This window comes from Prionailurus bengalensis, chromosome B2, assembly GCF_016509475.1.
Source record: "Prionailurus bengalensis isolate Pbe53 chromosome B2, Fcat_Pben_1.1_paternal_pri, whole genome shotgun sequence".
Classification (NCBI taxonomy): Eukaryota; Metazoa; Chordata; class Mammalia; order Carnivora; family Felidae; genus Prionailurus; species Prionailurus bengalensis.
Genome location: NC_057349.1, coordinates 117264352 through 117292103, shown reverse-complemented (window position 1 = coordinate 117292103; position 27752 = coordinate 117264352). Strand labels below are relative to the sequence as shown.

The 27752-nt window shown below is 37.2% G+C and overlaps 1 protein-coding gene across 1 annotated transcript; it reads left to right on the top strand.

The window, feature by feature from the left end:
* Window positions 1–1655: 1655 nt before the first annotated feature.
* On the top strand, window positions 1656–27511 carry TMEM244 (transmembrane protein 244). The gene is made up of 6 exons (XM_043592310.1): window positions 1656–1937; window positions 16861–16946; window positions 18493–18566; window positions 22031–22156; window positions 23714–23758; window positions 25542–27511. Exons 1-6 carry the CDS (start codon window positions 1905–1907, stop codon window positions 25634–25636), a joined length of 459 nt encoding a protein of 152 aa, XP_043448245.1. The 5' UTR covers window positions 1656–1904; the 3' UTR covers window positions 25637–27511.
* The last annotated feature ends 241 nt before the right edge of the window (window positions 27512–27752 follow it).

Sequence of the window (27752 nt, the reverse complement as noted above, 5' to 3'; positions counted from 1 at the left end):
GTCTTGAAAATATCTATTTAATACCCTGAAGTTTCTGAATGTCTCTACCATGAAACAAATAGCTAAGCTGGGTTTCAAGAAAGAACTCTGAGTACAAGTTACACGAAGGGACTGAAAATACTTTAAAACATGATAAAACGCCAAGGGGCACAAGTCAGAATGCAGGAATGTGAAGAGATTTCCACATTTCATTCCTTAACTTCCATATGGATGTGCTGAATGAAAGGTATACACACGTACACCTACAATAGGTACATGTGCATGTATTGTATCAATCTAATGGCGAACTTGGCTATCGCCTGGGTGTGTGTCTGTCATACTCTACTCTCACAAGAGATTATAGTTGTAGCTAAAATAAAAGATATTTATTGTTGTAGAAGCAGCTACCCACACATACACACAGTCTCCACACAATATACTTCACTGACCCCCTAAGTTTTCCAGTGTAAGTATAGAAAACTAGTGCTTTTCGATATTTTATCCAGTGGAGTGGTTATCATGAAATTCGTGTTGGCTCCCCAGGTGTGATGCCAGCTTCCTGAGAGGATCGGTTTGTTGTGACTACAGAGCTGAATAATTATGACAGAGTATGTATTGCACACAAAACTTGTCTTTTGGGTACGTGTTGGGAAACGTGTTGGAAAGCACAGGTCCTTTGCTCTGCACTGGGCTGTGACTCCCAGAGAGCTCTCCGGGGATTTTTTTTTTTTTTTTTTTTTTTTTTTTTTTTTTGCAGGGTAGGGGGAGTGGGGGAGAAAGGCTGGCTTACTGCTGTCACAGACAGGGCAAGGCTCAGGATTCAAATAGTCCAACATTTACTGAGGGTTCCCCGTGGGTAGCGGAGGGGCGGGCTGTTACAAAGTTACTAGCAGGCAGGAGGATCTGTCCTCTACAAGAACTCACAATGGAAACAGAGATGCAGGGCAGCTGCCTACTAAAAGGATTATCAAAGTCCTATTAATACAAGAGCATTGATAATATTATCAATAACCATCATGAGAGTCAAATTTTAAAACATTTCCATAAGAAAACCCCCGAACCCTGGGTTTGCTAAAGACGATCTTTTCCCCCTTTCCCAGAGCTGTGCTCTGATGTATGGGGGTATGCATTACAGAATGTGATCAATAAGAGGTTATGAAGGTGCTGTACTAGCAAAAGGACTACAGAAACAAGTGAATTGCCATCTACACGTTGGAAGTTGGTGCCAATCAAAAGATGTGATGAAGTGTGGTAAGTGAAGGACTGGTTCTGGAGCCCTGGGGCACAGAGAGATACAGAGTTCTGGTACTGAATGCATCCTGGCAATTCGTGGAAACATTTCACTCTCTGTGTAAAGGCCTTTATTTTAGAGCATGAGGATCACTCTCCTTCCCAACCCCAAATCAGAATTTTTATATTGCTTTGCCGTGATGTGAAGGGTCTAATGATTTCTTTCCTCGGCAGGCGGAAGCTCCTGCAGGGGGAAGAAAGAACAGGCCATGCTTCAACATGAATGCCAGTAGCATCCTTTGGAGACAGTCTCAGGACCTCCTAACTGAAAATCCATGTTTCTAATTTAAGTATGAGCCCATAATTACTCATACAGCCAGGGAGAGTTTCAAATCCCTGCCCATTTGCCGTGCTGTCTAAAAACAATCAACTCATCTTTCAAACTTGACCAAACTACAAATGGAATGAGAACTCGGTCGTCTAATAAGGTTGTTCATCCCGGCGCTCAGCAGCTTACGTGTGGCTCACAGATGGCTTCTGTCTCATTCTGTGTAATCCAATCATCCTGCACTACTGTGTCTCACACTTAGTCTTCAGGAGTAATTGGGAAGCTCGCAGCGACAATTGTCTCTCCTTCCAGATGTTGTCAATAGAAAGAGAGTGTCTGTCACCACCGCTCTGACTAGGATGTGTCCATGGCTCTCCAGACCAGAGTTGCTGCAAGCAAGGTAAAGAGGAATGACTTCTTCGCATTGGCTTTCAGTTACTGCCTAGCACGGGTGTAAGCAAATATGTTCTATAAATGGCCTCTCTGTCAGCAGGCAACTTGTTTCACTTTTGGCTGGGAACTATGCAGAAAACATTCTGCGGCCATGCTTGCGTCCTGTGGTAATGGCGGCAATCTAGAGACACCCATGCCCAAGAGAAGATTCTAAAACATTCAGAGAATGGTTGTTTAGGAGAGACCGTTTCACCTGCTAGTATTAACACCTGCACCTCTGCTATCGGTTTCTGAAATCATGACAGTTTGGCCCTACTCTGTTTTTGGCAGGGGATGGCTTTCATTTCTCCCACTTCTAAAAGATGTGCAAGATTTTAAAGGAAAAGTATGGAAACATTTTAAGCTGTAGGTTTGTTAGTTTCTTTTTCCCTTGAGGCTAGTGTTAATAGTTGTGTTTTATTTCAGTATAAAAATACCCCTTTAAAAAAATCAAAGCACCTAAAACAAGGAAATATGCAAAGCCTCAAAGCAGCTGTGTAAATTCACACAGGCTTTGGGCCTATAAAGATCCAGCCTTAAGGGAATGACACTCTGGAAAGTCAGATTTTTACTTAAAAATTAAATTATGTTTTATGAATTAGTGCTACATTCGTTTTAGTAAAATATCAGCACTGTGTGTATTTCCTCAAGCTTTTTCTGCTCACTGCCATCATCACAACGTACATCATCAGTTAGAAATGTTAAGTATGGCAACAGCTAAGAAAAATTTTCTAGGTCAGTGAAAATATTATCTCAGGGAAAATATTTTTTTAAAACTTATTTTTAAGAGCATTTCAAACTATTCATAATTTATATATAGTTTGGGGATTGAACAAGCAATAATAACTTTTACTGGAGAGAAAAAAATTAAAAGGTAATATCCTTTTCCTTAAGTAGCTTACATAAAGAATGGGGACTCTATATTTAGTCTGGGCTTACACACACACACACACACACACACACACACACACACACACACTCCTTCCAGGGTAAATATTCAGGTAATTGCTACAGGTCTTCCTTTTTTATAATCCCAGAGCTTTAGGTGTTAGAATCCCAGCTATAGAACATTAGGCCAACAGTGAATACATTCAAAATAGGTGAGTTGTTGAAAATCTGATACATACCTGTAAGTTATGAGTTAACTTTCCTTAAGTCCTTGTTCATTGTCAATATCATCATCACAGGAACTATTCAAATGCTCATAAATTAATACTAATGGCAAAAGTGACCTTTATCCGAAGAGAATTTCAAGACTTAACAAACATTTATTGAGTGTATGCAATGTGCCAGCCATTGGGCTAATTAAATCCCCCCTGTCTCTATACTTTAAATGAGAGAAAAGCTGACTCAAGGGAAAGAGCCATGGCCAAAGGCCATTTAATTAATTTGCTGTCTGGGGAACTAGCACAGGAACTGGGAAGAAAGCCCAGGTATGAGGACTGCTAAATTGTTGTTCAGAATACAATGTATTGTTATTCAGAACTCTAGTAGGATACACATTTCATAACATAACTACACTGAACTAATGTAAAGTTACAATTGTAAAACAAACACTGAATTTAAAAATCTCAGGGACACACCACATTCCTGTGTGTGGTTATTGACATGACCTAGAGAATTTCATCCATGCAGACACTTTCAGAGGGAACCACTATCTGAAGGCTGGACTGTGCTCCGTGGTACTACAGGCTAGAGAGATGTATTTCATGATTGCTCTGGAATTGCCCAAAGAACTAAGAAGTAAGCTTTCATGTGGGGAGTAATAAGGCAAGGTATTATCTGTGGAGCACATATAGTACTTAATGCTAGGAGTTTTACACGTGTTCTGAATACAAAACCCCTATGAGATTTTACCTATATTTTATAGATGAGTAAAACCAAACACAGAGTTAATTGGCCAATGTCATAGCCTTGCCAGTGAGAAACTGGAAAAGAAACCCTAGTGTCTCTCACCCTGGAGCCTACATGTTTTACGAATAGACTATGGTTCATACTGAAGTGAAATTTTGTTATTATTTTTACTGCTCTTCACTCATCATTATTGAAAACATATTTATTGCATACTTACCACAAACTAAGCAATAGCTTTGTGGCTGGAGAATTAAACATGATTAAATCTGTGTCTCTCTCCTGGAAAGTCTGGAGAAAAGGGAACCTCTATAAATAAGTATGCTACAAACAATGTGATCGGATCTGTAAGACATATACACAAGGCTATGGATGCAGAAGAAATAAGAAAGGATTGATTCTGTCCTACAGTAGGAGATGGAGTGGTAATAATGATACTTGAGCTACACCTTGAAGAATACACATATATTTTCTCTGTAGTCAAGAGTAAAGCTCTTCTAGTTAATGGGAGCATTCTGCTTTGCAAAATCACATAAGGGCTCCCAGTTTTCATAGAATAAATAGAGCAAGTTATTATAAATGGACTAGACCCAGAATTCCCACAGGGGACTTCTATACTCCAAAGATCATACATTCCTAATGCTACTTAAGATATTTCTGAGTAGAGAAAAAAAAGAAAAGCCACAGATATTTTTATGAAATAATAATTACATTGTCATCTAAACCTTATAAAGATAGCAAAAGAAATAAACTACAGCTCAATCTTACTTATGGAAATAAAAGTGAAAAGCAAAATAACATACATTAAAACCAAATAATATTTATTCTAAAAATGTGAGGGTGGTTCAATATTGGGTAATCTACTAACATAATTTATCTTGTTTATAAAACTAAGTAGGAAATTGTAGAATCATCTTCATAGATGCTGAAATGGCCTTTGACAAAAGTTAACAATGATTCCTGATTAAAATATTGAATAAAATAGGAAGTGATTATTTCTTTAGTGATAATATATATCTATAACAACATACACACAAACATTGCAATCCTAAATCCAGTGTATTTCTTTCTTTTAAAAATTTTTTTAAACATTTATTCATTTTTGAGAGACAGAGCATGAGTAGGGGAGGGGCAGAGAGAGAGAGGGAGACACAGAATGTGAAGCAAGCCCAAACTCATGGACTGCGAGATCATGACCTGAGCTGAAGTCAGATGCTTAACAGAATGAGCCACCCAGGCACCCTCAAGCCCGTATATTTCTTGATAGAGAATGTTAGAAGCACTCACAATAAGGCCAAGAACAAGGCAAGTATACTCACCAACTCCACCATTATTTGAAAATAAATTAGAGGTACTAGCCAATGCAATCAGACTACAATAAACAATGAAGACATAAGAATTGGAGTAGAAGAGGGGCACCTGGGTGGCTCAGTCGGTTAAGCGTACGACTTCAGCTCAGGTCATGTTCTCACGGTCCATGAGTTCGAGCCCCGCGTCGGGCTCTGTGCTGACAGCTCAGAGCCTGGAGCCTGTTTCAGATTCTGTGTCTCCCTCTCTCTGACCCTCCCCTGTTTATGCTCTGTCTCTCTCTGTCTCAAAAATAAATAAAGGTTAAAAAAAATTAAAAAAAAAAAGAATTGGAGTAGAAGAAGTGAAACTATATTTACAGGTGATATTATTGTGTATTTGGGCAATCCAAGAGAATCAATAAAAACACTAACATAATTTTTAAAAACGATTCTGGGGGCCCCTGGGTGGCTCAGTTGGTTGGGCCAATGACTTTGGCTCAGGTCATGATCTTGCAGTTTGTGAGTTTGAGCCCCGCATCGCGCTCTGTGCTGACAGCTCGGAGCCTGGAGCCTACTTCGGATTCTATGTCTCCCCCTCTCTCTGCTCCTACCCTGCTCACGCTCTGTGTCTCTCTGTCTCTCAAGAATAAATAAGTGTTTAAAAAAAAAAAAGATTCTGTAAAGTGATAGAATGTTAAATTAAAAACAAAACCCAGAAACCTTTATGTACATAAACAATACCAGTTAGATGGTACCATAAGATAAATCTTTGGTAACATTAGTGGCAAAAGCAGGATTATTTTAAGAATAAATTTCGGGGTGCCCAGGTGGCTCAGTCGCTTAGGCGTCTGACTTGGGCTCAGGTCATGATCTTGTGGCTCATGAGTTCGAGTCCCGCGTCGGGCTCTATGCTGACCGCTCAGAGTCTGGAGCCTGCTTCAGATTCTATGTCTCTGTCTCTCTCTCTCTGCCCCTCCCCTGCTCATGCTCTGTCTCTCCTGTCTGTCAAAAATAAATAAACATTAAAAAACTAAATAAATTTAAAAGGGGCACTTGGGTGGCTCAGTCGGTTAAGCATCTGATGTTGGCTCAGGTCACAATCTCACGGCTGGTGAGTTTGAGCCCCTTGTCAGGCTCTGTGCTGACAGCTTGGAGCCTGGAGCCCACTTCAGATTCTGTGTCTTCCTCTCTCTCTGCTTCTTCCCCGTTCATGCTCTGTCTCTTTCTCTCTCTCAAAAATAAAATAGACATTGCAACAGGAAGTGTGTAAAATGTGTTATGAGGAAAAATTAAAATACTTTTGAAAGATACAAAAGCAAATTTGAATGAATTTGGAAACTTTTTTTGTTTTGGTTTTTGGATAGCAGGAGTAAACATTATAAAGCCATCATTTATTCCCATCTTAATAATAAATTTAATATTATCCCAATAAAAATAACATAAAGTTGTTTTATAGAGCTATTTAAGTAGATTTTGAAGTTTATTTAGAAACAAACATAAAACATAGTTATGAGACCTCTAACAAAGAACAATGAGGGGTGCCTATATTAAAACATACTATAAAGCTTCTATAATTAAAACAGTGTTGGGGCGCCTGGGTGGCGCAGTCGGTTAAGCGTCCGACTTCAGCCAGGTCACGATCTCGCGGTCCGTGAGTTCGAGCCCCGCGTCAGGCTCTGGGCTGATGGCTCAGAGCCTGGAGCCTGTTTCCGATTCTGTGTCTCCCTCTCTCTCTGCCCCTCCCCCATTCATGCTCTGTCTCTCTCTGTCCCAAAAATAAATAAACGTTGAAAAAAAAATTTTTTTTTTTAAAATAAATAAAACAGTGTTACATTTATCTATGAATAGACAGAAAGTCAGGGAAATCAATGGAAGTGAATAGAAAGCTCACAAGTAGACAAAAATGCATATAGAAATATAGTATAAAATAAGCGAGTGTCTCACTGGCATGTCAGGCTGTGACAGAAAGCAAGGATGTACGAAGAAAATGATGACGATATGTAAAAAGAACACGGGAGGTATAGTGCAGGTGCTCAAATCGGTCAAATTTGGGACAATTTTAGCATCAACAAGAATCATGATTATTAATGTGTTGTAACATATGGAAAATAAAAAACACTACAAGTTACCAAAAATAGATGAATAAATGATATATACATAAGTTCAAGGTAAGAAGGGAGATCTCTAGGGGCGCCTGGATGGCTCAGTTGGTTAGGCGTCTGACTTCGGCTCAGGTCATGATCCCAGGGTTTGTGAGTTCAAGCCCCATGTGGGGTTCTGTGCTGACAGCTCAGAGACTAGAGCCTGCTTCCAATTCTGTGTCTCCCTCTCTCTCCCCCCTGTTTGTGCTCTGTCTCTCTCTCTCTCAAATATAAATAAACATTTAAAAAAATGTTTAAAAAGAAGGGAGAGCTCTATGAAAGAATGTGCACTAATATGTAGAAGAAAAAATAAAATGAGAAAATTACTATTTTACAACACCAATGTAAGTAATTGATTCAGACAAGGTATATTGCTGGATGCTAAAGCCAATAAATACAAAGTTTTAGGGGAACAGAACATTCACATAATCTCAAGCATCACTCCACAGATTACTTATTAGTTATAAAGGATAAAGACTACAATTAAAACAGAGACATCAGCAGGCATCATCTTTACCAAGTGATCAAACTGATGAGACAAAATAGTATAATGTGTCTCCTCATGAGGTACAATGGAAATATACAATATTACATATGTAGAATTCTTCCCCAAAGATTCTAATCAGAAGGAACCCATCAGACCAATCTAGGGTATGGCACGGAAGAAGTATTACAACCAAATGTAATGTGAAAATGTATTTGTTTGTTTTTAATTGTTCGTTTATTTATTTTGAGAGAGAGAGAGAGCAAGTGTGCATGGATATGCAAGCAGGGGAGTGCAGAGAGAGAGAGAGAAAATCCCAAGCAGACTCCATACTCAGCATGGAGCCGGACACGAGACTTGATCTTATGATCATGAGATCATACCCTGAGCTGAAATCAAGAATTGGACACTTAACCAACCAAGCCACCCAGGTGCCCCTAGAATGTGAAAATTTAATTGATTCTAAGTTTGGGGGACAACTGGAGAAATTTGAATATGAATTCTGTATAAATAATATTATGTATCCATTAAACTTTCTCGTGTATGATAATAATTGTGTAATTATATAGGAAATGTCCTGTTTTGAGAGTTCAGGGAAAAAAAATACCTAAATTCACTGACAATTTTGTTTCCACTTTCTGTGCTTGAGAAATATGTTATAATTTTCACATTGCCTTTTTACGGTTTACCTGCTTGACTTTTTCTTGCAAAGGCTGTAGTTAAATTTTAAGTCATTTAAATGGGGCAAAACCTAACATAAAAAGATCTCTTTTGAAAGTATATATTTTATGTAAAATACAAAATACTCTGGTATAATGTAGTGTGAGATACGTGTGCATAGATCAAGTTTAATCTACACTCCAGTAGCTGCTGGTTAGCATCTGGAGTCCTTGTCAGGAGACTACAGTTGAAAAGATTCTCAGGCAGTTGAAAAGCTATTAGTGAAACCTATGCCAGAGACTTTGTCAATGAGCATAAGAAAGAAATTGTAGTTTTTACTGATGAAATGAGTATTGTTCAAAATAGTCAAAATTGAACAGGCCTCACTATCCTTACATGAATGAGACATCAGAATCTGGGAAGGTCAACCACCTAAATACCATCACAGGAGCACCCAAGATCTAGAGCCCATATTCTTGTGTTGCCCCCCATCTCACAACTCTACCCGCACCCCACCACACCCCCAACACACACACACTTCATGAAGAAATCTGTCAACTGATCTGGCCAAGATGGCTGACCCTGCCTTGAGGATATCATTGTGACATCCTCAGAGTAAACCTGGCAAACACAAAGTATTTGTCAAAGTGCTGGGAGACAGAGAGTGCAAACTCCCTATGTTTGCAAAAACAGGTTGTATAAGTGTTTTGGTGTTTGTCTGCTAATACATTTTTGTATATTTGGTGTGGGGTTAAGAATGACTTATTATGATTCTAGCATATGACATAGAAACCTGGTCTTTTCTCTTTCATTAAAAATTTATGAAATAAAGAAAAAGTAGAAGGAAATGCCATGATTTTAGCATCTAAAGACAAACACTCTTAAGACATTTATGTTTCCTTTCAGATTTATAGTTTTTAGATACTGCATTAAGGGTATGGGAGAGAGATGGAAAGCCCCCACTTACTTCTCGTCTCTGGAAACTACAGGGGTTGACCAAAAGAACCTACAGCTCTGGATAGCAGTTTAACTTACATTTGTGAGAATAACGGATTGTGGGTGATTTCACTTTTTTTGTGCTTCATGTTTTTACGTTTTCCAAAATTTCCTCAATGACGATTCAGTTCACAGATTTGTGTATACTTTTATCTTTTGTACTGAATACTTTGGGGACTGAATTAATGACTGTCCATTATTTTAGTAAAAGCTGGAATTTAGAAAATCAAAGAGGTAACTGGGGTCCTAGAGTATTTAAGACCCTTTTGAACTTTAGAGATTGGAGAAGAAAGAGTGGAGACCTGAACTGACCAAAAACTGTTAACCACTACCTGAAAACAAGAGAATCTGTCTCATCTTCTCCCACCTCCCGGAACCACCCTCATCCTCATAACCTACGCTATCATATTAGTTTTAATAGAGACAAGTCTCTGAACTTGTTTTCTACATGTTTGTCTTACAAACAGTCTTAGTTTAACAGCAGCAAATAAGCCAGAAGCCTTCTCTTTCTGAGAAGTATTCTGGGTACTGACCCTTACCTCAACCCTATTTGTGGGGTGCCTTTTACATAGGTCACCATGCTTTGTGTGAGGCGAATTCTATCATTAGACATCCCTGGCGCTTTAGAAAAGTTCATTTGACTGAAAGACAGCCACCTATGGTCCACTCAGCTGTCTACTAGCCCCTGTTAATAGCACTGTATCCACCCTGGAGGCCATATACCAGGTAGTGACTGGTTTATCGAACCAAGTTCTCTTTTTGTGTGTGAGAGAGTTCATTAATTGGGAGAAGACTTGAAAGAAGAAACAAAGAGAGAAACAGAGACCAGAAGAGGTTAGTCATCACGTGGAAGATTGTCGCAGTGTTGTTGGGTCTCCAGTGCCACCGTGTACTTAACTACTGAGTTGTGGCTCCTGAATGGTGGCTAAACAGCTAAATAGTTGCTGAGTCCATTTTCTAATTGATTCAGACATTATTCCAATAATCATCATTATGAAGCTTTTCTGTTCCCTTCAACTAGAGAAAGAGCCTAATGGACATATTGAAGTTTGAGATATAATTTAGAGTACTAATTCTACAAATAATATTTTTTTATCACTTGTAGCATCTGCCATTGCTGTAGATATGATGACTAGGTTGATGGTTTCTTTAGTTCTTATAAAGGGGATGGGGACACTATCTCCCCCATAGGATTCTATGTGCTCATAGTTAGACTTGGAGATATCCTTCAAGATCAGAGATTCTTAGCCAGGGATCCATGCATGGATTTTAGCAGTCCTGTGAAAACCCTGAAATTGCACACAATGCCTTGTGTATTTGTGAGCATATCTATTTTTCTGCATAGTCCATACTTTGCATTAGACATTCAACAAAATAATGAGCCCCTAAGGGTTAAAAACACCATTGTTTTATTTTACACATAAAAACATTACTCAGAGTAACTTGCCTACAATCATACAAGATGTGATAGCTAGAAACTAGGTCTCTCTCTTTCATTACAAATTTATAAAATACAGAAAAAAAGGGGGAGAAATCACCAATGATTGCACCATGTAAAGATAGACACCTTTAAGACTTTTCTATTTCCTACCAGAATTTAGGTTCAGATCACACTTTTGAAAACTACATATTGATTTATTCCTTCCTATTACACTTGTATTAAATTCTACTCACACCAGCAGTCTAGAACAATGTCTTTTATGTTCACCAGAACAAGTAAATCTTCTAAAGATATATATATATATATATATATATATATATATATATATGTGTGTGTGTGTACATATATACGTATATATGTACACATATATACGTATATATATATACACACATATATACACATATATATGTATATATATATATCTTGCCTATAGGAGAACAATGGTATCTTACTGTTGTTTCAGTGTGCATTTCTTTATTATGAGTGAAGTACAAGATTATATTTGTTCGTTCTAGTTGGAAATCTGTCTCTCATCCATCTTGTCCATTTTGCTCAGGAATCCAGTTTTCCCAGCTGTCCATCCAATTCCCATTTAGACATTCTACCTGAGGAGGAAACGATAGGAGAAACCTACCTTCTGTTTATCACATGGACTTGTTCCTGTGTCCTCAGATCTTTGCATTGCAATCATCTGAGAGGTTTGTTAAAATGCAGATACCCAGGCTCTACCCAATATCTAGAGAATCTTAATATCTAGATATGGAGTATGAGGATTTTGCACTCTTCACATGCAAACACTTGGTATTTCTTAAGAATAATAAAATTTGAATAGCATTTAAAGGGCACGTGGGCTGACACTGAATATGAAGAGTGTGGACCATTATGATTCTCATTAACAACAGCCCTCTATCATTGTGAATCCTGGGTTATCTCCCTTCTGAGGTAGTCTTGCCCTCATAATCAGAACTGCAAAGTTTATGTTTTGACTTGGAGTTAATAAACTTGATATAAAATTGCAACTTTTCCATTGATCAGCTTTGTGAATATCACTTCATTTCTCCCAACCTCTGTTTCTTCATTTGAAAAGAGGTGATTACAATCTTAGCTCAATTATAGTGCTTATTTTGAAGTATGAGATAATCTTTACAGGTATACTTTAAATGGTCATGTAAATATTAGATATATTTACTTGTTCTAATTGTTTACTGTGTGATACTTTTGTTTGTCTCACTTCCTTTGTCATCCCAGGAAGTCTGAAATAGCTTTGGGCACAGTGTCAACACTCAATAACTATCTGGTGATTGATTATTATCTTACCGTTCAGCGAAGATTACTTTTATATGAGGTGGTGTTCCATGTGGCCTAGGCTCTGATCTGTCATAATGGTTACTCCTTAACACATGTGCAGGTTGAAAATCAGCCATGATTCTCTCACTCCTAAAACTGTAATGAGTGAGTCAACTCATATTCACTGAGAGCCCACCTGTGGCAGGAACCAGGCCAGCCACTGTGAATACCTTAGTGAGCATAAAGGACGTGTCCCAGTCCTCCTCTAGATAAAATGGGGTGTCATAGAACAGTTAGACCCCATATCTTTTAGCCAATTGCTTGAAGAAAGTTATCCTTCTGGGGTGTTATGTGGAAGTTATCCTTCTGGGGGTGTTATGAAATGGTACAAGAAAATTCAAAAGACGAATGAAGACTAGGATGAAAGGTAGCTACGACTCCAGAAGGATGGAATGAATATGAACGTCTCCTTTTTTAATTATGCCCAGAGTTAGAAGGTGGAGGAAGGACAGTAAAAGTATCCTCCAGACTGAGAAGGCACTTTGAGACTGTCAAATGAAGCAAGCCACTCCATACCATTTTCACAGAGTTTTACTCAGGGTAACTTACTGACCGTGGGGATCAGGTGGGTAATGATCCACACGCTATGCAGCCAAGTCCAGACCTTAACCCACAGATTTTGTGGAGGAAAGGGTATAGTTATCTAAAGTGGGCAGATCCAACAAGCCTTCCCGCATTCTGGTCAGAGCATACATTAACCTCCAAGGTGCCTGGAACACATAGCCCCAGGGGAGGGCACGAACAAGATGCAGGACCAAAGATGGAGTCAGTATTGTTAACACTCCTGGACCCAGTCAAACCAGTTTGGAAACTGGAAAGAAGGTTGAGTGAGTTATGTAGCTGGAGCACTCAGTCTGCACTAAAGCTCTGAGATCTCAGAGCCACACCTGCATATAGTAGTTCTGGTCTGGGGGATTCTGAAATCTCAAACTAAAACAATTTTATTCCTTTCTAGAAGGTATAGTTGTTCCTTAAATTCAACGCATTAAGAAAGGCTTTGTTGTTTAGGGCAGTAGAAGGAAAACTGGCATCACAATGCTTTTCATCAAAAAAGATGATTGTGAAGGTCACGTTTAGCAGACGGTTTTTTTGAAAGCAACTTATAAAGTATTTGCCATATCCTAAATTTGCACATGTTCCAGACTTGTGCAGATAGATTCTACTCTCAAAATAGTCCTGCAATTATGCACAAATAAAACAACATGGGAGCTTTTTAATAAAGAAATTGCATTTATAATGATCTTGTATTTGCATATGATAAACCTCTAATCATTATAACACTGTGAATTATTAACAATAATGCTTTAACATCATCAAATATCCAGTCAAGTTCAAATAGCTAAATGTCATAAATGTCATATTTTTTTTACACTCTATTTGGTTCAGGATCCAAAAATGTTTTTTTAAAGAGTAGTAAAGGGGCGCCTGGGGGCTAAGTTGGTTAAGTGTCCGACTTCTGCTCAGGTCATGATCTCGTAATTCATGAGTTCGAGCCCCTCCTCAGGCTCTGTGCTGACAGCTCAGAGTCTGGAACCTGCTTCAGCTTCTGTGTCTCCCTCTCTCCTTCTTCCCCTTCTCCACTCCTGCTCTGCCTCTCTCTCTCTCCCAAAAATAAATAAACATTAAAAAAATAAACTAACTAAATAAAAATTATTTAAATTTTAATATTAACATAGAAATAATAGTTTTGTGTTTATATATTAGTATAGGGACCATATATTATTTTATTTAATTTTTTTACATGTTTTATTTATTTTTGAGACAGATAGAGACAGAACATGAGCAGGGGAGGGGCAGAGAGAGAGGGAGACACAGAATCCAAAGCAGCCTCCAGGCTCTGAGCTGTCAGCACAGAGCCCAACACGGAGCTCGAGCTCACAAACCGCGAGATCATGACCTGAGCCAAAGTCGGATGCTCAACTGACCGAGGCACCCAGGTGCCCCAGGGACCATATGTTATTTATCTTATTTTGGATTGAATTGAAACAAAGCGATCATCTAGAAATATTTCAACTAGAGGCTATTAATGCTCAAATTAAAAGACAAATTGATATTAATATATAGAATAAAGAGTAAAGCAAACCCAAAGACACATGACCCTTAAGAAAATTACAAGGCTGCAGACGCATCAATGTTTTTGCCTACCACATCAGCAGATTCTTACCTCAACATTTGGGAAAGAATCCAACCAACTTAAATGTGGACACATTATTTGGACCTTTGACTCAGGCAAAGTTTTCACATGTTCTCATAACCGCTAAATAATCTCTACAAATGAGGGCTTTTTACTACTTCCATATTGATTCTACCACTTGGAAGACACTACTAGCTGCCTACATTGTAGCAGACCCCACTCCCCTTTTTTCCTTCTTTGTTAATAATTGCTAATAATTTTTATTTTATTACAGCAGTAGGTGCCAATCCCCAGAGGCAAAGTCTCAGTGTTCTAAACCTACCATGGTAAACCCCTTTACTCTTTGCCTGTGCTCGTTCAGGAAGTGACCACATGACCCCAAGTGGTGGTTAATGAGAGAGACATAATGGGACATCTGATGGGGGTTTCTAGAAAATATTTTTATTCCCTAATAAAATAAAGAATAAAGAGAGCTATGAGAAGAAGGTCTCATCCTTTTCATTATTCCCTTATAAAGGATTGTGTCAGCTTACATGAAACCACAAAGCCATGCAAGTCTTAAAGAAAATTGAGGTGCTAAGGGTACAAACTTGCAGCTAATCATGAGTCCTAGAACTCTAATGCACAGAATAGAGAGTATAGACAACAATATTGTATTACAATCACCAACTTGCTGACAGACTAGATCTTAAATGTTCCAACCACAAAAAAGAAATGATAATTATGTGACATGATGAAATGCTAACTATAGCTGGAATGCCACTTATAGTACAATATACAAATGTATCAAATCAACATGTTGTACAACTTAAATTTACAAATGTACCAAATATATTTCAGTTAAAAATAATAAAATCCAAAAATAAATGAATAAATAAAAGAATGGGGATAGGAGGAGATTAAGGATCATGAGGGAGGGGAGATTAGGCAACAAGGAGTGGGAGATACTGAAGAGCAAAAAAGGAGAATGATGGGCAGAGGGAGAAGAAACTTGGGCTAGGGGAAGTCGACAGGGAAAGAGTAGGGGGGAAATGCTAGGCATGGTATGAGTGTGGGCGGGCGGAGGGCATGGGACCCTGAAGGTGCTAGAACCCTTGAGTACTGATTTCTTGTGGTTCTCTTAGGCCAGACAATCCATCCATTTTTAGGTAGTTGAAAAAAGGAAGTTCTTGGTAAGCCCATAAAGATGGTCCAGTTAGCAAATTGGTTGTGGTGTGCTGGGCGCTAACTCTCTTCTCTTCTTGTCTCTAGCAGAGGACTCCTCTGTGCCCAGGCCAATTAAAAGATTTGGTAGATTTGGTAAATTGGTGATTCAGAGAAGATGAATAATGCTCAAGTGTTATAAGAGTTGACCAAACAAGAAGACTTTTAAAAAGATTCAAAAGGGAAAAAGACAAACTAGAAAATTTCCATGTGAAATGCTGACATTTTTATTATATTCACAAGAATATATTTCAAAAGATTAATAGGGAGGTTCAGACATTTTCAATTGTTTATTGGCTTTTTAAATGTTTATTCATGTGAACTGCCTATTTATATTCGTTGTCCATTTTTCTCTTGGTTTGTTTGTCTTTTTTTTTAATTTGTGTGTGCTTATGTATTATGGGTATCATTTTTTTGCTCTTAATATATATTGCAGATATTTTCTTCCATTTTATTTCTTGGCATTTAAGCCTTTAGTCCATTTCCAGTTTATTTTGGTGTCTGGTACGAGACTGGGATCTAATGGGATTTTTCTGTCTAGAAGTTAGACAATTTTCACAACACTGTTGAATAATCCATCTGGTCCCCATTAATCTGCAATGCTTCCTTGGTAAGTCTCATATGTGGTAGAGGCCATTTCAGGCCCCTCTCTGGTGTTTAGTCAATTGCTTTGTAAATTCTTGCACACAGGCTTAATTATTATTGTGAGATTATGTACTTTTTTGTTCACACTTTTCAAATTTTCTTAGCTGTTCTCATATTGTGACTATTATGATAGCTGAGATTTAAAATCATTTTGTCAGGGCCTTCTGGGTGGCTCAATCGGTTAAGCCTCCGACTTCAGCTCAGGTCATGATCTCACGGCTTATAACTTTAAGCCCCGCATGGGGCTCTGTGCTGACAGCTCAGAGCCTGGAGCCTGCTTCGGATTCTGTGTCTCCCTCAATCTCTGCCCCTCCTCCTCTCTCTCTCTCTCTCTCTCTCTCTCTCTCTCTCTCTCTCTCAAAAATAAACATTAAAAAATTTAAAAAATAAAATCATTTTGTCAAATGAAACTATGAATGTTGGCATGAAGGAAGTATGTTATGGTAGATGGAAGGTAAGTGCTATGGATTTTTTTGTACTGCATTAATCCTTGGGGCAAATGTGGACCATGTCAGCCTTTCCAGTCCGAAAAACTTTCATTGTGGACTTTGAAGTCCTTCCCACCCGTGGGTCTCCAAGCAAAACAAAGGTAGCCAACACTATCTAGTGGTCATTCATCGTCTTTTGTTTGTCAGACTCGTTACCGACAACCGTGTGAAAAAGCCCAGGCTCTTGGACCTCACGCCTCTGTTCTCCGCAGGTTGTTTTGCAGAATCTCCTTATATGTGTCATTCTCTTCTACACTGTGTACTACGCGGTTCTGGGCATGTGCTGCATGATGCTCAAGTAAGTAGTGCGTTTCCTTCAAACAGAATGAAAAAGCTGAGATTGAATATGAAAGGAGTTTATATTTAATTCTTGACATGTCTTTATGGAAGAGAGGATACAACTTAAATATGGTGTATTTTCATGCCATTCTTAAGCAAAAATAAGCAAATGTGCCGTCTTCCAAAATGATCAAAGCACAATCTTGAAATGATGTGGATAGATAGGGCCAGACAGGACTGTCCCCCTTACTTCTTTGGAAGATGGTCGTGGAAAGAAAATGAAGCTATTACTCCCTGGGTTGGTATTGAATCAGAGCAGTTTGAATGAGAAGGGAATTTAGAGATAATCTACATCAAATTTAAATATTCTGATATATACTGAAATATCTCTTGGACTCAAGTCAGGAGACCTAAATTCTGGCCCAGGTTCTTACTAAGTTTCTGAAACATCTTAACTAAGCCATAGAACTTCTCTTATTTTAATTGTCTTCATTTGTCAAGTGGAAGTAATTGATCAAAAGAAGGTTATTATGAGGACAAAGTAAAACGTGTATTTTTAATGCTATTTCTATGTAAGTGGGAGGCAATTTTTTCAGGTAATTTTTTTAGTCTCGCTGTGATTTAATTTTGTCTCTACAGATTTAGGTTGCCAATACATTGACTGCCTTGAAATACATTACGTAGATTTACAAATAATTTCTAAGAAGCTGAGTGCTTATACAATTTAATTTTATTGTGCAAGCAAGGAGTTAGGACCCTTTGATTTCAATATGCAAATGAGTACCCAAAAATAATTATACCAACTTCTGCAATGGGAATAATGCTATTCAGCACGCTTGCAGGCAAACCCACCGAGGAAGCATCTGCTGCTCTAACAGGGTCTCAGCTGTTGCTGGGACTGGAGATGGTGAGGCCATGCCTGGAGCAGGCAGGAGCTGAGAATCTTTAGGGCTCTCTGAGCCTCATTTCAAGGATTTGTAGTTAATGTGAGTCAGAGGACAGGAATTTTAAGTTCTTGGGCCTTAAAGCTCCAGGAGGCGGCTAACTGATTGACCAGCTGCACACAACTACAAACAGGCACAGTAGAGGGGGTATATTTATAGACTCCAATTTTACAACAGGAAGAGGTCTCAGAGATTAACCTTTTCAGTTTACAGATGAGACACTGACGTTTGGCTCCAAATGGAACTGACTTGCCCACATTCACAGTTTCACAGCACCATCAGGATTAGAACCCGGGTCTTGTGTGTTTCCATGCCTATGCTTTTGACACAGAATTAGATTCTCCTCCCATATTTGATGTCAAAGACTGCCAAGATTACAGCGAAGACCCAAAATACAATGAAGTCCACTTGGTGGACAAAGTGGACTTAATTGGACAAATAAGACAATATGGATAAAAAGATTATTTGGTTGCCATGCAGGTCAGCCAGCTTCTAAATGTCCCACACACGGTAAAGCTAATGCATTATGTTGTATGTGAAGAGCGATATTCAAGGCCTTGATGTACGAAGCTGTGAACTGCCTCCTCCAGTGTAAACTATTTTCATTTGTAACATCTTCAGGGTGTATGAGTTGGATGTCCTGGCACCATTTGATTTCAAAACGAACCCCTCATGGCTCAACACAAATTATAAAGGTAATTGGTTTTAATTTCCAATCTTTGTCAATTAGTGAATCAAATGCCTCCAAAAATCAAAAATAGTTGTTGTTTCATAAAAATTTATAAAATATCAGGCTTTCCTCCCAGCCATCTGTATCTTATATCTGACTTACGAAATTAATGTAGAAAAAATGCCATCACAAATTTTAAAGTGGCTATTCCTTAAAGATGGGATAGGATGGAATGGTGGAATAATTGAAAAGAATTACTATATGAATTTCTATTTGGTAATTTTATAGGTAAATTTTTTGTGCATTAAATATTTTTCAAAGGAAAGGAAGAATGATTTAATATGTTGATGTAAAAATGCTCATGAGATGTGGCATGGAAAATGAAGACAATAGTGTTTGTGTAGTGTAATTATTCATTTTTGTGGAACAGAGTAAAATACATGGTGTCAGTGGTAAGAAATCTGGAGAATTATGCAACAAACTGTTATCTCCCAGCTGGGATGACAGAGGACTTTCATTTTCTGCTTTGTACATTTCTGCTTAGTTTGATTTTTCTTCCCAAGATAGGAAAAAAGGGGGGGGGAATGTTATGAAAGAGTATACTAAAGAAAAATTTATCTTTTTAAATTAATCATTTTTGTTGAAAAAGTAATTATTAATTAATACCTGCTATACTCATCACCCATATATATGTTAATAATAACAGCTATTTATATTGAATCTATGTCAAACATACTTATTTGGTGGGTATTCGAGGTAAATTTGTCTCATCTTTAGAAAAAGAAGATTTTAATGTTATTTCCATTATAAAATAATACACATAAATTAATGAAAGCTTATAAAATACCTACAAGTAGCAAGGAGAAAAACAGAAATTCAATCATAAACTTACATTCAAAATATAATCATTCTTAACATTCTGTTAAATTTCTTCCGACTTTTTTTTTTTAAGTGAATTGTGGATTCTTTAAACATTACAATTCTTTAGAAAACCACTGGACGTGGTTTGTTTGGAACAAATATGCAAATATACAAAAATTGCCTGAAGCCAAAGAAACCCGGTTTTGAATATGACTTGTACAGGAAACTTGGTCAGTTAAAATTACTGCATTCAAGAAGAAAAGCTTTAGAACAACTTCCTCAAATGGGTAACCTTGTTTGGTGCTATTATGGATTCAAGTTTGGATAGACAAAGAATAAGTTAGGAAAAAGGCTTTCATTCTAATGAGACACAAGAGGTCTAACATTCTATTTTAACCTTCTCTTTATGCACTTCCCTATTGAACACAGAATTCACTTGTTTTCTATCAAAACTGTCCACAGTTGATATCGTCACAGTAAAGAGTTAAGTAGGGGCTGTGTATGTGTTTTGGGGAGGGGATTTAAAACTCAACTGTTACTATTTAATTCTTGCCTTTGGGTCAGTCAATGAAAGATAGGAATGACACAGCTTATTGGAAAGGCTGTGTTTTTACATAGCAGAGATTAGTGAAAATCCCCAGGATGCCTGGCACAGTTTATATCGCTCTTTCCCCTCACAAAACACTAACATTTGTACAAAGATATCAATAAAACCTTAGCCTATTAGATCTTTAATTTTGGGCTTGGGGAGATAACTGCCATAACTCTTCAAAGTTGTTACTTTGAGAATTTAGACTAATCTCAGAGATAAAGTGTAAGAGTAATCTCAGAGCCTTGGGCATGTATCTAGGGTCAAGTTTCTTGTCTGTTTCAATGATTTTGTCACCCAGGAGAGTCGGTTTAGCAAGGACACTGGAAAGTTTAAGTCTAGTTAAAACATTTTGATTACTAATAGCTTTCCTTTACATAGCAGAGAATAGGTTGCAAATTGCTTTCATTTTAAGTTAACATCCTCCCAACATTTTTTTTTTGAGGTAGATAAGATAGCACTCCATTTCCCAATTATAGAGAAAGACTGACCCAGAGGTTAAAATTGTGCTCAAGGTTTTATAACTAAGCTATGAGGCAAGACTGTAACATTGGTATCCTGATTTTAAATTGTGTACTGCTTCTTTTACATCATGCTTTCTTTCATTTCATAAACAAAGCATAAGCCTTTTTTATCAACATATGCAAATATAGCTTGTTCAAGACAAAAATCAATGTCTCCAAGCAGCTGCAAGTTAACCTATAAAATCTGTAAATGCTAATAACAGAGGCATCTCTATTTCCCTATAATAATCTGGGGGCTCTGTGAGCCACTGACAGAGGCAGGTGTGGAAATGTGGTAGAAAGACGTGGAGTCACTATGACACAGCAATGCACTTCCTTCCACAACCTTGATTGTAGGGAATAGGACATACTGAACTGAACCTCATTCCCTTATGATAAAAAGGAGCTGGTGTGAATTCTCCATTCAACTTCTGAAACCTCTTAAGTTAAATTAAATAAAATCGAAGAGGAATAAGTGGAAGGCCTTTAAAAAGGATGGCAATTGGGACCTGCTTACTTGGTTGGTGTTTTGCTTGCCCATGAAACAATCACTGGCTCGTTGGTTAATAAATGACTTCTGCACAATAGCATATCATGTGATTATTTAACCCTTTGTTTTGAAAAATAGAGAGTTTGCCTATCTGGATTCATTGATTCCTGAATTATAAGAACGTATAATCAATTGCTGTGTTTGTTTTGTCTTGTTTTGTTTTCAGAAATAGAAAGGTAATTTTTATGGAAAGTGATACCATTGCAAAGGGACCTTGACGTGTGTCACGTATATTTGTCACATGCATTTGATGGATCTCTCCTTTGAAACCACTTTAAAGATCCATACCAAAGACAAAAGGCAAAGGTTGACCCTTCACACATTCAAGGCTCTTAGAGATTTGTGGTCCTGACCTATAAATAATGAGCTCTTTATACATGTTCAGGGAAAGCACTCCAAGACAATTGGGTGGATTTAGAAGAGTGCCTCCATCCACATGAGCCATTTATGAGGCTTCCTTTCATCCATGGTTATCAGTTATGTGTCCCAAATGACTATCTGGGCATGCCATTTTATTATAAAGACACAAAGGAATTCATTTCCAAGTTAGGCAATGATTGGTACCAAAGAAATGTTATAAATCAATGAACTCTTATGTTTCTTTTTTTCATTTCCTAAAACTGAGAACTGAATTTCTCATTAGTTTCTAATACATCCTAAATGGAGATTTGTAATCCAACTGTAGATCAGCAGGTATTGATTCCATTGTAACCTTCCTTTATTGTATTTTACCTTTTAAAATGGTAAGTACAAAGAAGTACAAAAGAGATACTGTTATTTTTCTATTAAGTCTGAGGATTATTAAGGAATAGAATATGTTAACAAGTTCTTATCCAAAGTTGAGGATTGTTAAAAGATGGGATATTTTAAAAATTTGTGCCAAAATGTCTTCACAGACATTGTTGTAATGGTCCTATTACTAATTGTGTTTCAGAGTTGTTAGTTTCTCTAGTTCTAAATAATTACATTCTCCATTCCATTTGCAGTCCTTTTAATCTCAACACAGGTTACCTACTTGGTGTGTGGATTGCTTTTCATTCTGGTTGTAGAAGAATGGGTCTGGGATTATGCTATTTCAGTAACCATTCTTCATGTTGCCATCACTTCAACTGGTAAGCAAGATAAAACAAAGGAAACAAAGTATGTTAAATCTGATGTTGTACCTAAATCGATTCATAAGAGTAGAACTTTGTTATATGCATATTGCCCTCTGATGGCTAACTAATAAAACTGGTTAGAGTTCTTTATTCCTTCCCACACTACTCCTCCCCACCAAGTTCTCTTACCACTTCCCGGGGAAGATTTTGATTGGCTACACCTTCTAATTCAAAATGGTACTGAAATGTAGATAGATGTGTCCTATTCTCCTCTCATATTCAACTTGCCAACAGCTTGTACAGGCTTTGCCTCTGTTTGGAATACTTTTGCTCCAAAACCCTCCCTTGAGGCAGAAATTGACCAAATCCTGGGACCTGGGACCTGAGGAAATTCATACTGGTAGGCTGGCAAACTTCCCAACAGTAGTTAATTTACCAAGAATACTAGGTTCTTAAACTAAAGGGTTTTATTTCTACCTGTGATCTTTGGAGTCAAAAGAAAATGGATTAAATTCCAATCCTACCTTTTTAAGAAGTGTATGGTCTTAAGGACAGTCACAACATCATTCACATTAGTTGTCTCCTGTGTAGATGGGGGAGACCCAGTGACATGTCAATGAGAATGAGAAATTTTCTGACTAGTGTCTAAGCATATATTTATTCAGTAAATGACAGTTCAAACATTCTTTCCTCTAGCCATTCAAAATGTACTCTTCTATTGTAACTTTTCTCCCTTCCTGTCTTCCATTGGAAAAAAAAAAATACTAGTCAAGGTATGCGTGGTAATCAACCACAAGTTATAATTCAAAGTTATTATTTATTAGCAACTTAAATCACTCTTATATTTTCAGTGCTGTGGTCTATTAATGGTTTAATCAGTCTCCATCTTAAACAATTTCCAAATGAATTGCTACATCCCAGCATCACTATTATTAGAGAATGCTGGTATATCAATATCCTAGCCCCCTGGCACACACCCTCCCTTAGTAACTTTTGGAACCCCTGAACCCCATAACTCAAATTCTCTGTCTTACTTTGGGGACTAAGTTCAAATGGAAGACAGTCATAGGATATTTGCAAACGGGCTCTGGAGCATAGGGTGGCTCAATCTTCAAGGCCGAGATAGGCAACAGGTTCTAGACCCAGAAAAGTTACAAGTTAATTGTCTGACACATGGTACAAAGAAAGTGCTTAACAAATATTGCTGAGTAGAATTGAGCTCAGAGCGAAGTGGCTCAGAACTCCAGGGTAAGTCAGGTTTTAAGGATGGTCTTAGGATCATCTCTGTTACATAACACTCGAATCAACTCATAATCAAATCAACACTCAATCAATTCAAAACATCATTCCTAGAAGAGGAGTTTCAGGTATCTGATTTCACAAATGACTTTCTAGACTACAATTCTTACTAGAATTAAATACAGCTTTGGGGATACCCAATTTTATGAATGTGGATAAAACTTCTCTTTGTTATGTGGATATGATCTGACCAAACAAGTATTTCTTCGTTGACTAAAAAAATAACATATATTTTAAAAATGAACAACATCCTTTTTTTTCTTTCTTTTGCAGTTATGTTGGAATTCCCCTTGACATCACATTGGTGGGCTGCTTTAGGTATATACATATGATACCATATGTTATACACATGTATGTATTAGGTACAACATAAATATTTATATATACAGTGGGGGCATCAAAATATTTTTTGTGTGGGTCAGGTAATTGGACCAGAAGACTGCTCAGAGTCTCCATCTTTCTAAAATTACATAGAGTAAAACACTGGATATAGATATGACATATTCTTTTGGTTCTCTTTCAATATGAATGACATTGCTGTTTTCATAGTAGCATTATTTCATCTATTTTTTTTCTTCCCACAAATCGAACAACTGAATTAATCAATTGTGTATCGAGTAAGAAAATTAGCCAATTTACAGTGGACTTCTCTAAAGCTTTTCCTTTAGCTTAAGCCATGTATGGACCACAAAAATTTTTACCTTTCCTCTTTTCAGTAAGTTTGGCAATAGTTTTATCTAAATATTGTCATGCTTAATAGTGGAAAATAGAAATGCAGCATTTTACTACATTGTTTTCCCCAAAGCCAAGTTATCTGTTTATAGTATCAGTATTATTTATATTACTCATTAGCTCCCTTCACTAGAATTTAATTTTCCACTTCCCTTACATCTCCATAAGCCTTAGTGTGTATTCTTCTCTAATATTGTTCAGTACATACAGAACACACATGAGAAAGTACTGAAATTTTATTTTGCATGAGGCTTTCAAAAAATGCACATTTTTAATAAATCAGAAAGAAAATCCTGAAAGACATGCTATAATTAGAAATGCTCTTATCTCTCCATGAAAAACAAGAACTTATCTCTTGGATTTTATTTGCAATACCACAAAATTTACTTTATTTAAAGCCCTAGGCATTTCAGTCACATAGCAAATGCCACCTGATGACAGAGGAAGTCTGTTGGTGAACTGGAATGGCCAATAGAATTGCTAAAATAGTTGGGTCACTATTTCAGTTTTAAGAACTAGGGTTGGTTTACTCAGAGAATGGTGGCCAAATGACGTTTGAGGTAACCTTCTTCTGTTTGCGTTGAGTTAAAAAATTTAGATATAAATGAAATGTGGCTACACAGCTTGGAAATTCTATCTCATGGTCCCGCACTAGATGTGTGTCTGAGTGAGGAAGTTGTCCAGTCCTGCTGAGCCTCTGATCCCCTAAGGGCTCTCACCTCTGGGAACTTTACCTTTCATGGGAGTTACACTGTTACCGGCATCCAAGGAATCACAGATTTATGGAAGCCCTGTTAGGCTGGATTAATATTAAAACAAAACAAAACAAAACACAAGAATTGCTGGGCCAATGAAATCAGAGCTAAAGGCATTTTCGTATAACCGAATAGCGCAGGTAGGTAGACTTCTGTTTTCAAAATCTCTTCTATGCTAAGAAATATTTTCCAAGTTAGAAAAGAGCATATCTTCCATTTATAATTAGAGAGGAAATACCTTATAAAATATTTTTAAGTAACAACAACACAAACAAATGGCAGGTCTGAAGAGCTACAAGAATTGAGAATCGTGAAATCCCTGGCATGTGCTTTGACTTCATTGTCTTTGAATTTCTGAGTTTTAAGAGCTCCTTACTATTAATTTGACACAACCACGCATCTATTCCCTGAAGGAAGTTTTGAATTTCAACAATTTATCAGCACAGAATATATACCTACTGTCTCTTAGCTGAATCTATAAACTACCCTATTTCAAATGCTATGTCAGTTTCAGGAACATTATTTTAGTCATGACAATTGTTCTTATTCATAATCTCACCAATGAATTATTCATTATTGGTAGTTAACCAAAACTTCCCTTTCATTACTTGCAGGATCCGGCTTAATTTCAATGATATGTGGAGGCCAGGCTTTCGCATACTGTTTGTTCAAAGACAACTTTATCTATCCAGATCTGGATGAGTTTTAACAAAACAGCTGAATTAATTCGCCTCAGACTTTCTGTATTATTACATACATTGTGTCAGAGCTAAATTGTAGTTTTTTGGTTCACACCTTATATTCAAGCTTGAATGTATTCTAGATACTTCATAAGTATGAAAAGAAAAGGAGAAGTTAATGGAGAGCAGAAGAATCCTAGTAAGATATTCATGAGCAGAATGTTGCAAATTCATAAAATGCAGTATTTACCAAAGAGTGTTCCATTGGACACTAGTTTCAAAATATGTTAATAGTGCCATGCAAGGAAAAAAAAGTTGCATGTTTAAGTATATTTGTAGAATCTTGGGTTTATGTAAAATATGTTTATTTTAGGACTTCTCAGAATCTTTAACATACTATTGAGAACAAGACGTGTCTAAGTAGTAGTATGCATTATGCACTGTTTCTCAGACATATTTGAGTAGGGACACACTTTATTTCTGAGACACAGAGAGAGAGAGACAGAGCACAAGTGGGGGAGGGGGAGAGAAAGAGGGAGACACAGAATCCGAAGCAGGCTCCAGGCTCTGAGCTGTCCGCACAGAGCCCGATGTGGGGCTTGAACCCATGAACCGTGAGATCATGACCTGAGCCAAAGTCGGAGGCTTAACTGACTGAGTCACCCAGGCACCCTGGGGACACACTAGAAAACGCTGATGTATTGTGTGGGTGTGGAAATTATAATATAGAAGAGAGTGGAGTTAAAACTACTACAAATCCCTATAAGCTGAATTAAATTCTATTACTGTCCCACAGTATTTGTTTTTGCAATAGAGCATTTCTTGTAAAATTGTTGCCTTTTAAAAAATATCAGTGTCTATTTCTTTCCTTAGACTATGTTCTTTTAATATAGTGCTCCTCAAAATTTTGTATGCATTTGAATCACCTGGAAATCTTATCACAATGCAGATTTGGGTTTGGAAGGGCTGCGATGGAGCCTAAAATTCTGTATTTCTAACAATTCCGAGAAAATGACTGTGCTGTTGGTTCATGGGCCACAGTTTGAGTAGCAAGGTACAAGTGGTTGGGAGCAGATATTTTTAGAGGTTATATAGCTCTGCACTGCCAGTCCTATGTTGTTGTTGTTTTTTATATCATTGTTATGCAATGTTTGTTGAATTGGATTAATACTGAGACTAGTTAAATTTATATAATTGTCTTAAATATTTACCACTTGTAAATGTAGATTAAAGTCTCTTTTGATATAAAATTTAAGTGCATACCATGGTTACAGCTAAAATATAAATATAAGGAAAAGGATAGGAAAGTAACATATACCACTTCCCCTCTATCCACATATTCCCACACACAAACATTTTGGGCAACAATTAGAAACTAAGTTAAACCAGCTCTAGAATTGTTTCCTAGATGACTCTTTTTTACTCTAAAAATCTAATTCTTCCATAAAGGTTTGCATTTAACCACTAAGAAATGTCATGCTAATTATATGTATTCATACTTACACAAAAACTACACTGTGTTGATCAGTTACTGGTTAGATAATTCAAGCTTCTCATGCACATACAAGCACAAAAGTATTCCTACTTTCTTCCTTGCTTCTTTCTCACATTTACTTATTTCCACGAACTTTTGCCTTCTATCCATTATTCTCAATCTTTCCATTAATTTCCTCCAAAATATTTAGTTATGGAATTAGCAAAATATGTAATTCATCTAAATCAGTCAAAGGATTGTGAATTCCAATTCTTAATAAAGATTTTTCTTTCATCTTTAAAGGAAGGCAGCATAAGGTAGCTATGAACAGGTCAGCATTATGATCTTTGATTCTCCAAATAAAACCCTACTGAAGCACCCAGAAAAGAGTGTATGGTTAAATATATAACAAAATTCAATCCTGCTCTACGAAAAATACAAATATCAAACAAACTGTGAATTACTAATGAAAAAGTCTGCCCCTATAGAAACTCACACATGGAAGAAATTTCCAGAAACATTAAAGCTGCCTAAATAAATTTGATAATTAAAAAAAAGATTTGGTTGATTAAGTGCTTTTTAATATATTGAGAATTAAGTTACACTAGTAAATTAGAATAACAATCTCCCCAGACTCAGAAGACCCTAATATCTTATCATTCTGTAGTGTA